We start from the raw sequence: 13,177 nt of genomic DNA, 5'->3' as shown, positions 1-13,177 counted from the left end.
GACTCCCAGGGCAACTCCCTCCTGACTCTATGCCACTGTGCCGCCACCTCTGCTGGGTCTGTGCTGTTGAGACAGGACATACCCAGGGATGGTGATGGTGGTGTCTGGGACATTGTCTGTAGGGTATGATTCCATGAGTATGTCTATGTCAGGCTGTTGCTTGACCAGTCTGTGAGACAGCTCTCCCAATTTTGGCACAGATGTTAATGAGGAAAACATTGTAGGCAGAGGACTCAAGAAGAAGTTGTTAAACAGAATCTAGAAGTGAGGGCTGGGTGTGTTGGTCCTTTCTGGTACCCAGAACAATGGGATGCGGTTCTATTCTTTTCGTCTTTTCTGTATTGTGGCTTGCCTGACTATTTCAGAAGAGTAAGAATCAACCAAATTGCTGTGGGTCTGTAGTCACGCTTTGGCCAGACTGGGTAAGGGTTGGCATTAGACTGGGCCTCTGTGACTTTACCACTGCCCTACCATCTGTCCGAGAGGCTCTGCAGAGTCTGTTGGACTGTGTAGTCTAGGCAGAGTGCTGAGAAACTTACACATTTCTGAAAACCTCCTTTTGCATATATATAATCTTCTGATAGTTTTACTATCAGGAGCTGGAATGGATCCCTGCCTGAAGGAGAGAATTCTGAAGGGATATGGGTTAAAGCAAAGCCATGGCACTGACTGGGCAGTTCTTTCACAAACAGCCCAGGTGGATAGAAATGAGGCTCTCTGCTGCACTCTATGGATCGAAGATTCGATGTGCATCAATAGCTGCATTCCCAGATTCTCCTGCCTCAGCTTCGAGTGCCACTTCCCCCACCACCCAAAATCCCGAGCAGATGACAGCTGGGGTAACTGATAGTGGGGTCTGGGTACACAAACTTGAAGGTCAGTGTATTCAGCTACAACGAGGCCAAGTCCAGTGTATTAGTTTCTGGGTTTAATCCCAATTCTGAAATCTGCCTTACACAAGTACGGGTCTGGTTAACTCAAAATCAGAAGGATAATCAGAAGGGTCATGTAATGAGTCGCTGTGGGTGGAGCTCAGAAACAGGAAAGGTTCAATCACTATGCTGGGGGTATACTACAGGCCACCCAACAGCCCACGGGAAGTGGAGGAACGGATATGTCAGGAGATTCTGGATATGTGCAGAAAAAATAGGGTTGTTGTAGTGGGAGACTTCAATTCCCCTGGTATAGACTGGGAAGTGCTTAGGGCTGGGGGTCTGGACGGGGAGGAATTTGTAAAATGCGTACTGGAAGGTTCATTGGAACAGTATGTAGATAGCCCAACTAGAGAGGGGGCTATACTGGATCTAGTTCTGGGAAATGAGCCCGGTCAGGTCGTCAAAGTTTCGGTAGGGGAACATGTGGCAAATAGTGACCACAACTCTGTTAACTTTAGGATAGTAATGGACAAGGACGAGTATTGTCCTAAGGGTAGGGTGCTAAATTGGGGGAAGGCTAACTATAGCCGGATTAGGCAGGAATTGATGGCCGTTGATTGGGAGAGGATGTTCGGGGTAAGTCCACGTCTGGCATGTGGGAGTCTTTTAAGGAACAGTTGATAAGGCTGCAGGACAGGCATGTGCCTGTAAAAAGGAAGGATAGGAAAGGTAGGATTCGAGAGCCGTGAATAACCAGGGAAATTGAGGATCTGATCAAAAAGAAAAGAGAGGCGTACGTTAGGTCCAGGCAACTGAAAACAGATGGAGCTCTGGAGGAATACAGAGAGAGTAGGAAAGAACTCAAACGGGGAGTTAGAAGGGCAAAAAGAGGTCACAAAATGTTCTTGGCAGTCAGGATTAAGGAGAATACTAAGGCATTTTATTCATATGTTAGGAACAAAAGAGTTGTCAGGGAAAAAGTCGGACCTCTCAGGGACAAAGGAGGGGAATTATGCTTAGAACCCAAGGGAATAGGGGGAGATCCTAAATGAATACTTTGCATCGGTATTCACAAAGGAGAGGGACTTGTTGACTGGGCCTGTCTCAGAGGGAGGTGTTGACCCGTTAGAGAGAATCTCCATTACAAGGGAGGAAGTGAGAGGTTTTTTAGGGAACATTAAAACTGACAAATCCCCAGGGCCTGATGGCATCTATCCTAGACTGCTCAGGGAGACAAGAGATGTAATTGCTGGGCCTTTGACAGAAATCTTTGTCTCTTCATTGGACACAGGTGAGGTTCCTGAGGATTGGAGGATAGCGAATGTGGTACCGTTATTTAAGAAGGGTAGCAGGGATAACCCAGGTAATTATAGGCCGGTGAGCTTAACATCCATGGTAGGGAAGTTGTTGGAGAGGATTCTTAGAGACAGGATGTGTGCGCATTTAGAACGGGACAATCTCATTAGTGACAGACAGCATGGTTTTGAAAGAGGGAGGTCGTGCCTTACAAATTTGGTGGAGTTTTTTGAGGAAGTGACAAAAACGGTTGACGAAGGAAGGGCCGTGGATGTCGTCTATATGGATTTCAGTAAAGCATTTGACAAAGTCCTCATGGCAGGTTGGTTAAGAAGGTTAAGGCTCATGGGATACAAGGAGAGGTGGCTAGATGGGTAGAGAACTGGCTTGGCCACAGGAGACAGAGGGTAACAGTCGAAAGGTCTTTTTCCGGCTAGAGGTCTGTGACCAGTGGTGTTCCGCAGGGCTCTGTACTGGGACATCTGCTGTTTGTGATATTTATAAATGATTTGGAAGAAGGTGTAACTGGTGTTATCAGCAAGCTTGCGGATGACACGAAGATGGCTGGACTTGCGGATAGCGATGAACATTGTCGGACAATACAGCAGGATATAGATAGGCTGGAAAATTGGGCGGAGAAATGGCAGATGGAATTTAATCCAGATAAATGCGAAGTGATGCATTTTGGAAGAACTAATGTAGGGGGGAGTTATACAATAAATGGTAGAGCCATCAGGAGCATAGAAACACAGAGGGACCTAGGTGTGCAAGTCCACAAATCCTTGAAGGTGGCAGCACAGGTGGAGAAGATGGTGAAGAAGGCATATGTTATGCTTGCCTTTATAGGATGGGGTATAGAGTATAAAAGCTGGAGTCTGATGTTGCAGCTGTATAGAACGCTGGTTAGGCCACATTTGGAGTACTGCGTCCAGTTCTGGTCGCCGCACTACCAGAAGGACGTGGAGGCTTTAGAGAGAGTGCAGAGGTGGTTTACCAGGATGTTGCCTGGTATGGAGGGTCATACCTATGAGGAGAGATTGGGTAAACTGGGCTTGTTCTCCCTGGAAAGACGGAGAATGAGGGGAGACCTAATAGAGGTGTACAAAATTATGAAGGGTACAGATAGGGTGAACAGTGGGAAGCTTTTTCCCAGGTCGGAGGTGACGATCACAAGGGGTCACGGGCTCAAGGTGAGAGGGGCGAGGTATAACTCAGATATCAGAGGGACGTTTTTTACACAGAGGGTGGTGGGGGCCTGGAATGCGCTGCCAAGTAGGGTGGTGGAGGCAGACACGCTGGCATCGTTTAAGACTTAGCTGGATAGTCACATGAGCAGTCTGGAAATGGAGGGCTACAAACGAATGGTCTAGTTGGACCAATGAGCAGCACAGGCTTGGAGGGCTGAAGGGCCCGTTTGCTGTGCTGTACTGTTCTTTGTTCTTTATAAAGGAGTTCAGTGATGCCTGTTTGCACACGTCATTGCTCTGTGTGCCCCTGTACTGTCAGAAGTTGCTGCTCCTTTGGCATGAACCTGGAGCTCTAAAAATCTACTGATAAAATTAAATCACTTCAAGCAACTTGCTGAGTTCTCAGCCTGAAGACAGGTCTGATCCACAGCACTGGAATCCCCATCAGGAGTAGGGCAAGGAGGCAGCTCCTGAATCCACCCAAGCTTGAGTGGGGATTGAACCCTGTGCTGTTGGCTCAAATCAGATCCATACTGGCTGTCCAGACTCAACCGCCCCCTCCCAGGGAGTTCCAGTCACTGTGACAACAGACATTTTTCCATGCATGTCTGGAGCTGTGGACAGAGCTGGTCACGTCTCCAATTTCTATCCATCACCTGGCTGAGCAGGAATCTCTCCCACTCATACCGTCTGCTGTTGGCATGTGTTGGAAGGGGATTTACAAATTAAAATTCAGTCTGTTTGGCCACGTAATGAACCCATCTTCCTTGCCATGGATTGGGATTGAACCCAGAGCATCTGGATCAGAGCGGGGGCTACCAATTGTTCCACAACACAACATCACATCCTCGGGTCCCATAAATTGGCAAAGTAAAGCCGACATTGTGAAAGGCATGTATTATTCCAATTGAGAGCAGGATTTTCAAAGGTACAATTAACCAAGTGTTTTCAGGAATGTTGTTACCTTAGAGCCAGCTGCTCCCTTCTGACCTGGTTGACCCGATAAACCCTGTGAAAGGAATCATAATCTGTTAACTTCCTTCTCACTCAAATAACTGCCATTAGACACAAAACCATTGATTGCATTCTTGAATTCAGATAACAATCCCACCATCTTCAGAAGGTGTAGTCTCTCAATAACAGATTCCTGAGGCGCTGACTCTCATTGGGAACCAGTTCCTGAAGGTGCTGACTCTCACTGGGGGACAGTTCCTGAATATGTTCACTCTCAATGGGATACAGTTCCTGAAGGTCCTGCAGCTGATTCCGATACAGTTCGTCAAGGTGCTGACTCTCACTGGATGAGAATTCCTGAAGATATTGACTCTCACAGGGATACAGTTCCTGAAGGTGCTGACTCTCACTGGGGGAACAGTTCCTTAAGGTGCTGACTATCACTGGGATACAGTTCCTGAAGGTGCTGACTCTCACTGGGATACAGTTTCCTGAAGGTGCCGACTCCCACTGGGAACAGTTCCTGAAGGTGCTGACTCTCAGTGCGATACAGTTCCTGAAGGTGCTGACTCTCACTGGGGAACAGTTCCTGAAGTTCCTGATTCTCAGTGGGATACAGTTCCTGAAGTTATTGACTCTCACTGGGATACAGTTCCTGAAGGTGCTGACTCTCGCTGGGATCCAGTTCCTGAAGGTGCTGACGCTCACTGGGGGACAGTTCCTGAAGGTGCTGACGCTCACTGGGATACAGTTCCTGAAGGTGCTGACACTCACTGGGATACAGTTCCTGAAGGTGCTGACTCTCACCGGGATACAGTTCCTGAAGGTGCTGACTCTCACTGGGGAACAATTCCTGAAGGTCCTGATTCTCAGTGGGATACAGTTCCTGAAGGTGCTGACTCTCACTGGGACACAGTTCCTGAAGGTGCTGACTCTCACTGGGATACAGTTCCAGAAGGTGCTGACTCTCACTGGGATACTGTTCCTGAAGGTGCTGACTCTAACCGGGATACAGTTCCTGAAGGTGCTGACTCTCACTGGGGAACAGTTCCTGAAGGTCCTGATTCTCAGTGGGATACAGTTCCGGAAGGTGCTGACTCTCACTGGGATACAGTTCCTGAAGGTGCTGACTCTCACTGGGATACACTTCCTGAAGGTGCTGACTCTCACTGGGAGACAGTTCCTGAAGGTGCTGACTCTCACTGGGATACAGTTTCTGAAGGTTTAGACTCTCACTGGGATATAGTTCCTGAAGGTGCTGACTCTCATTGGGATACAGTTCCTGAAGGTTTAGACTCTCACTGGGATACAGTTCCTGAAGGTGCTGGCTCTCACTGAGATACAGTTCCTGAAGGTGCTGGCTCTCACGGGTGAACAGTTCCTGAAAGTGCTGTCTCTCACTGGGATACGGTTCCTGAAGGTACTGACTCTCACTGGGGGACACTTCCTCAAGGCGCTGACTCTCACTAGGATACAGTTCCTGAAGGTATTGAATCTCACTGGCATACAGTTCCTGAAGGTCCTGCGTCTCATTCCGATACAGTTCCTCAAGGTGCTGACTCTCACTGGATGAGTATTCCTGAAGATATTGACTCTCACTGGGGGACAGTTCCTGAAGGTGCTGAGTCTTATTGGGATACAGTTCCTGAAGGTGCTGACTCTCACTGGGGTACACTTCCTGAAGGTGCTGACTCTCACTGGGGGACAGTTCCTGAAGGTGCTGACTCTCACTGGGTTACAGTTCCTGAAGGTGCTGACTCTCACTGGGTTACAGTTCCTGAAGGTGCGGACTATCACTGGGACACAGTCCCTGAAGGTGCTGACTCTCACTGGGACACAGTCCCTGAAGGTGCTGACTCTCACTGGGGGACAGTTCCTGAAGGTGCTGACTCTCACTGGGGGACACTTCCTCAAGGCGCTGACTCTCACTGGACGACAGTTCCTGAAGGTATTGAGTCTCACTGGGATATAGTTCCTGAAGGTCCTGCATCTCATTCCGATACAGTTCCTGAAGGTGCTGACTCTCACTGGGATACAGTTCCAGAAGGTGCTGACTCTCACTGGGATACAGTTCCTTAAGGTGCTGACTCTCACTCAGATACAGTTCCTGATGGTGCGGACTCTCACTTGGGGATAGTTCCTGAAGCTGCTGACTCTCACTGGGATACAGTTGCTGAAGGTGCTGACTCTCACTGGGAAAAAGTTCCTGAAGGTGCCGACTCCCACTGGGAACAGTTCCTGAAGGGCTGACTCTCAGTGCGATACAGTTCCGGAAGGTGCTGACTCTCACTGGGGAACAGTTCCTGAAGTTCCTGATTCTCAGTGGGATACAGTTCCTGAAGGTGCTGACTCTCGCTGGGATCCAGTTCCTGAAGGTGCTGACGCTCACTGGGGGACAGTTCCTGAAGGTGCTGACGCTCACTGGGATACAGTTCCTGAAGGTGCTGACACTCACTGGGATACAGTTCCTGAAGGTGCTGACTCTCAACGGGATACAGTTCCTGAAGGTGCTGACTCTCACTGGGGAACAATTCCTGAAGGTCCTGATTCTCAGTGGGATACAGTTCCTGAAGGTGCTGACTCTCACTGGGATACAGTTCCTGAAGGTGCTGACTCTCACTGGGATACAGTTCCAGAAGGTGCTGACTCTCACTGGGATACTGTTCCTGAAGGTGCTGACTCTCACCGGGATACAGTTCCTGAAGGTGCTGACTCTCACTGGGGAACAGTTCCTGAAGGTCCTGATTCACAGTGGGATACAGTTCCTGAAGGTGCTGACTCTCACTGGGATACAGTTCCTGAAGGTGCTGACTCTCACTGGGATACAGTTCCAGAAGGTGCTGACTCTCACTGGGAGACAGTTCCTGAAGGTGCTGACGCTCACTGGGATACAGTTCCTGAAGGTGCTGACTCTCACTGGGATACAGTTCCAGAAGGTGCTGACTCTCACTGGGAGACAGTTCCTGAAGGTGCTGACTCTCACTGGGAGACAGTTTCTGAAGGTTTAGACTCTCACTGGGATATAGTTCCTGAAGGTGCTGACTCTCATTGGTATACAGTTCCTGAAGGTTTAGACTCTCACTGGGATACAGTTCCTGAAGGTGCTGACTCTCACTGAGATACAGTTCCTGAAGGTGCTGGCTCTCACGGGTGAACAGTTCCTGAAAGTGCTGTCTCTCACTGGGATACAGTTCCTGAAGGTGCTGAGTCTCACTGGGGGACACTTCCTCAAGGCGCTGACTCTCACTAGGATACAGTTCCTGAAGGTATTGAATCTCACTGGCATACAGTTCCTGAAGGTCCTGCGTCTCATTCCGATACAGTTCCTCAAGATGCTGACTCTCACTGGATGAGTATTCCTGAAGATATTGACTCTCACTGGGGGACAGTTCCTGAAGGTGCTGAGTCTTATTGGGATACAGTTCCTGAAGGTGCTGACTCTCACTGGGGTACACTTCCTGAAGGTGCTGACTCTCACTGGGGGACAGTTCCTGAAGGTGCTGACTCTCACTGGGTTACAGTTCCTGAAGGTGCTGACTCTCACTGGGTTACAGTTCCTGAAGGTGCTGACTATCACTGGGACACAGTCCCTGAAGGTGCTCACTCTCACTGGGACACAGTCCCTGAAGGTGCTGACTCTCACTGGGATACAGTTCCTGAAGGTGCTGACTCTCACTGGGATACAGTTTCTGAAGGTGCTGACTCTCACTGGGATACAGCTCCAGAAGGTGCTGACTCTCACTGGAATACAGTTCCTGAAGGTGCTGATTCTCACTGGGATACAGTTCCTGAAGGTGCTGACTCTCACTGGGATACAGTTCCTGAATGTGCTGACTCTCACTGGAATACAGTTCCTGAAGTTGCTGACTCTCACTCGGGGACAGTTCCTGAAGGTGCTGTCTCTCACTGGGATACAGTTCCTGAAGGTGCTGACACTCACTGGGATACAGTTCCTGAAGGTGCTGTCTCTCACTGGGATACAGTTCCTGAAGGTGCTGACTCTCACTGGGGGACAGTTCCTGAAGGTGCTGACTCACACTGGGACATAGTCCCTGAAGGTGCTGACTCTCACTTGGATACAGTTTCTGGAGGTTTAGACTGTCACTGGGATACAGTTCCTGAAGGTGCTGACGCTCACTGGGGGACATTTCCTGAAGGTGCTGAGTCTTATTGGGATACAGTTCCTGAAGGTGCTCACTAACTGAGCGATAGTTCTTGGAGCTGCTGACTCTCACTGGGGGACAGTTCCTGAAGGTGCTGACTCTCACTGGGGGACAGTTCCTGAAGGTGCTGACTCTCACTGGGGGACAGTTCCTGAAGGTGCTGACTCTCACTGGGATACAGTTCCTGAAGGTGCTGACTCTCACTGGGGGACAGTTCCTGAAGGTGCTTAGTCTTATTGGGATACAGTTCCTGAAGGTGCTGACTCTCACTGGGGTACACTTCCTGAAGGTGCTGACTCTCACTGGGGGACAGTTCATGAAGGTGCTGACTCTCACTGGGATACAGTTCCTGAAGGTGCTGATTCTCACTGGAATACAGATCCTGAAGGTGCTGACTCTCACTGGGGGACACTTTCTCAAGGCGCTGACTCTCACTGGACGACAGTTCCTGAAGGTATTGATTCTCACTGGGATATAGTTCCTGAAGGTCCTGCATCTCATTCCGATACAGTTCCTCAAGGTGCTGACTCTCACTGGATGAGAATTCCTGAAGATATTGACTCTCACTGGGAGACAGTTCCTGAAGGTGCTGAGTCTTATTGGGATACAGTTCCTGAAGGTGCTCACTAACTGAGCGATAGTTCTTGGAGCTGCTGACTCTCACTGGGGGACAGTTCCTGAAGGTGCTGACTCTCACTGGGGGACAGTTCCTGAAGGTGCTGACTCTCACTGGGGGACAGTTCATGAAGGTGCTGACTCTCACTGGGATACAGTTCCTGAAGGTGCTGACTCTCACTGGGATACAGTTCCTGAAGGTGCTGACTCTCACTGGGATACAGTTCCTGAAGGTGCTGACTCTCACTGGGATACAGTTCCTGAAGGTGCTGACTCTCACTGGGATACAGTTCCTGAGGTTGCTGACTTTCACTAGGGGACACTTCCTGAAGGTGCTGACTCTCACTGGGATACAGTTTCCTAAAGGTGCTGACTCTCACTGGGACAGAGTTCCTTAAGGTGCTAACTCTCACTGGGATACAGTTCCTGAAGGTGCTGACTCTCACTGGAATACAGTTCCTGAAGTTGCTGACTCTCACTAGGGGACAGTTCCTGAAGGTGCTGACTCTCACTGGGATACAGTTCCTGAAGTTGCTGACTCTCACTGGATGAGAATTCCTGAAGATATTGACTCTTACTGGGATATAGTTCCTGAAGGTGCTGACTCTCACTGGGATACAGTTCCTGAAGGTGCATACTCTCACTGGGGGACAGTTTCCTGAAGGTGCTGACTCTCACTGGGATACAGTTTCCTAAAGGTGCTGACTCTCACTGGGACAGAGTTCCTTAAGGTGCTGACTCTCACTGGGATACAGTTCCTGAAGGTGCTGACTCTCACTGGGATACTGTTCCTCAAGGTGCTGACTCTCGCTGGATGAGAATTCCTGAAGATATTGACTCTTACTGGGATATAGTTCCTGAAGGTGCTGACTCTCACTGGGATACAGTTCCTCAAGGTGCTGACTCTCACTGGATGAGAATTCCTGAAGATATTGACTCTAACTGGGATATAGTTCCTGAAGGTGCTGACTCTCACTGGGATACAGTTCCTCAAGGTGCTGACTCTCACTGGGGGACAGTTTGCTGAAGGTGCTGACTCTCACTGGGATACAGTTTCCTAAAGGTGCTGACTCCCACTGGGACAGAATTCCTTAAGGTGCTGACTCTCACTGGGATACAGTTCCTGAAGGTGCTGACTCTCACTGGGATACAGTTCCTGAAGATGCTGATTCTCACTGGGATACAGTTTCCAGAAGGTGCTGACTCTCACTGGGGTACATTTCCTGAAGGTGCTGGCTCTCACTGGGGGACAGTTCCTGAAGGTGCAGACTCTCACTGGGATACAGTTCCTGAAGGTGCTGACTCTCACTGGGATACAGTTCCTGAAGGTGCTGACTCTCACTGGGATACAGTTCGTGAAGGTGCTGACTCTCACTGGGATACAGTTCCTGAAGGTGCTGACTCTCACTGGGATACAGTTCCTGAAGGTGCTGACTCTCACAGGGATACAGTTCCTGAAGGTGCTGACTCTCACAGGGATACAGTTCCTGAAGGTGCTGACTCTCACAGGGATACAGTTCCTGAAGGTGCTGACTCTCAGTGCGATACAGTTCGTGAAGGTGCTGACTCTCACTGGGGAACAGTTCCTGAAGTTCCTGATTCTCAGTGCGATACAGTTCCTGAAGATATTGACTCTCACTGGGATACAGTTCCTGAAGGTGCTGACTCTCACTGGGACACAGTTCCAGAAAGTGCTGACTCTCACTAGGGGACAGTTCCTGAACGTGCTGACGCTCACTGGGGGACAGTTCCTGAAAGTGCTGACTCTCACTGGGATGCAGTTCCTGAAGGTGCTGACTCTCACTGGATGCAGTTCCTGAAGATGCTGACTCTCACTGGGATACTGTTCCTGAAGGTGCTGACTCTCACCAGGATACAGTTCCTGAAGGTGCTGACTCCCACTGGGATACAGTTCCAGAAGGTGCTGACTCTCACTGGGGGACAGTTCCTGAAGGTGCTGACTCTCACTGGGGGACAGTTCCTGAAGGTGCTGACTCTCACTGAGATACAGTTCCTTAAGGGGCTGACTCTCTTTGGTGAACAGTTCCTGAAAGTGCTGTCTCTCACTGGGATACAGTTCCTGAAGCTGGTAACTCTCACTGGGATACAGTTCCTGAAGGTGCTGACTCCCACTGGGATACAGTTCCTGAAGGTGCTGACTCTCACTGGGGGACACTTCCTCAAGGCGCTGACTCTCACTGGACGACAGTTCCTGAAGGTATTGATTCTCACTGGGACATAGTTCCTGAAGGTCCTGCGTCTCATTCCGATACAGTTCCTCAAGGTGCTGACTCTCACTGAATGAGAATTCCTGAAGATATTGACTCTCACTGGGGGACTGTTTCTGAAGGTGCTGAGTCTTATTGGGATACAGTTCCTGAAGGTGCTCACTAACTGGGCGATAGTTCTTGGAGCTGCTGACTCTCACTGGGGGACAGTTCCTGAAGGTGCTGACTCTCACTGGGGGACAGTTCCTTAAGGTGCTGACTCTCACTGGGGGACAGTTCCTGAAGGTGCTGACTCTCACTGGGATACAGTTTCTGAAGGTGCTGACTCTCACTGGGATACAGTTCCTGAAGGTGCTGACTCTCACTGGGATACAGTTCCTGAAGGTGCTGACTCTCACTGGGATACAGTTCCTGAATGTGCTGACTCTCACTGGGATACAGTTGCTGAAGGTGCTGACTCTCACTGGGATACAGTTGCTGAAGGTGCTGACTCTCACTGGGATACAGTTCCTGAAGGTGCTGACTCTCACTGGGATACAGTTCCTGAAGTTGCTGACTCTCACGAGAGGACAGTTCCTGAAGGTGCTGACTCTCACTGGGATACAGTTCCTGAAGTTGCTGACTCTCACTGGATGAGAATTCCTGAAGATATTGACTCTTACTGGGATATAGTTCCTGAAGGTGCTGACTCTCACTGGGATACAGTTCCTGAAGGTGCAGACTCTCACTGGGGGACAGTTTCCTGAAGGTGCTGACTCTCACTGGGATACAGTTTCCTAAAGGTGCTGACTATCACTGGGACAGAGTTCCTGAAGGTGCTGACTCTCACTGGGATACAGTTCCTGAAGGTGCTGACTCTCAGTGCGATACAGTTCGTGAAGGTGCTGACTCTCACTGGGATACAGTTCCTGAAGGTGCTGACTCTCACTGGGATACAGTTCCTGAAGGTGCTGACTCTCACAGGGATACAGTTCCTGAAGGTGCTGACTCTCACAGGGATACAGTTCCTGAAGGTGCTGACTCTCACAGGGATACAGTTCCTGAAGGTGCTGACTCTCAGTGCGATACAGTTCGTGAAGGTGCTGACTCTCACTGGGGAACAGTTCCTGAAGTTCCTGATTCTCAGTGCGATACAGTTCCTGAAGATATTGACTCTCACTGGGATACAGTTCCTGAAGGTGCTGACTCTCACTGGGACACAGTTCCAGAAAGTGCTGACTCTCACTAGGGTACAGTTCCTGAACGTGCTGACGCTCACTGGGGGACAGTTCCTGAAAGTGCTGACTCTCACTGGGATGCAGTTCCTGAAGGTGCTGACTCTCACTGGATGCAGTTCCTGAAGATGCTGACTCTCACTGGGATACTGTTCCTGAAGGTGCTGACTCTCACCGGGATACAGTTCCAGAAGGTGCTGACTCTCACTGGGGGACAGCTCCTGAAGGTGCTGATTCTCACTGGGATACAGTTCCTGAAGGTGCTGACTCTCTGAGGTGAACAGTTCCTGAAAGTGCTGTCTCTCACTGGTATACAGTTCCTGAAGCTGCTAACTCTCACTGGGATACAGTTCCTGAAGGTGCTGACTCCCACTGGGATACAGTTCCTGAAGGTGCTGACTCTCACAGGGATACAGTTCCTGAAGGTGCTGACTCTCACAGGGATACAGTTCCTGAAGGTGCTGACTCTCAGTGCGATACAGTTCGTGAAGGTGCTGACTCTCACTGGGGAACAGTTCCTGAAGTTCCTGATTCTCAGTGCGATACAGTTCCTGAAGATATTGACTCTCACTGGGATACAGTTCCTGAAGGTGCTGACTCTCACTGGGGGACAGTTCCTGAAGGTGCTGACTCTCACTGGGGGAC

At 49.9% G+C, this 13,177-nt stretch overlaps 1 protein-coding gene across 1 annotated transcript in view; it reads right to left on the bottom strand.

Moving 5' to 3' along the window:
* Nucleotides 1–13,177, bottom strand: part of col9a2 (procollagen, type IX, alpha 2) — a 203,448-nt gene that overhangs the window by 54,318 nt on the left and 135,953 nt on the right. The window contains exon 20 of the mRNA XM_078237704.1: nt 4,323–4,367. Within this exon, the coding sequence (XP_078093830.1) occupies nt 4,323–4,367 (45 nt within the window). The remainder of the gene's footprint in view (nt 1–4,322; nt 4,368–13,177) is intronic.

The sequence above is a fragment of the Mustelus asterias genome, chromosome 21 (assembly GCF_964213995.1).
Source record: "Mustelus asterias chromosome 21, sMusAst1.hap1.1, whole genome shotgun sequence".
Lineage (NCBI taxonomy): Eukaryota > Metazoa > Chordata > Chondrichthyes > Carcharhiniformes > Triakidae > Mustelus > Mustelus asterias.
Note: the sequence above shows the minus strand (reverse complement) of the source record. Positions and strands in the feature narration are given on the sequence as shown.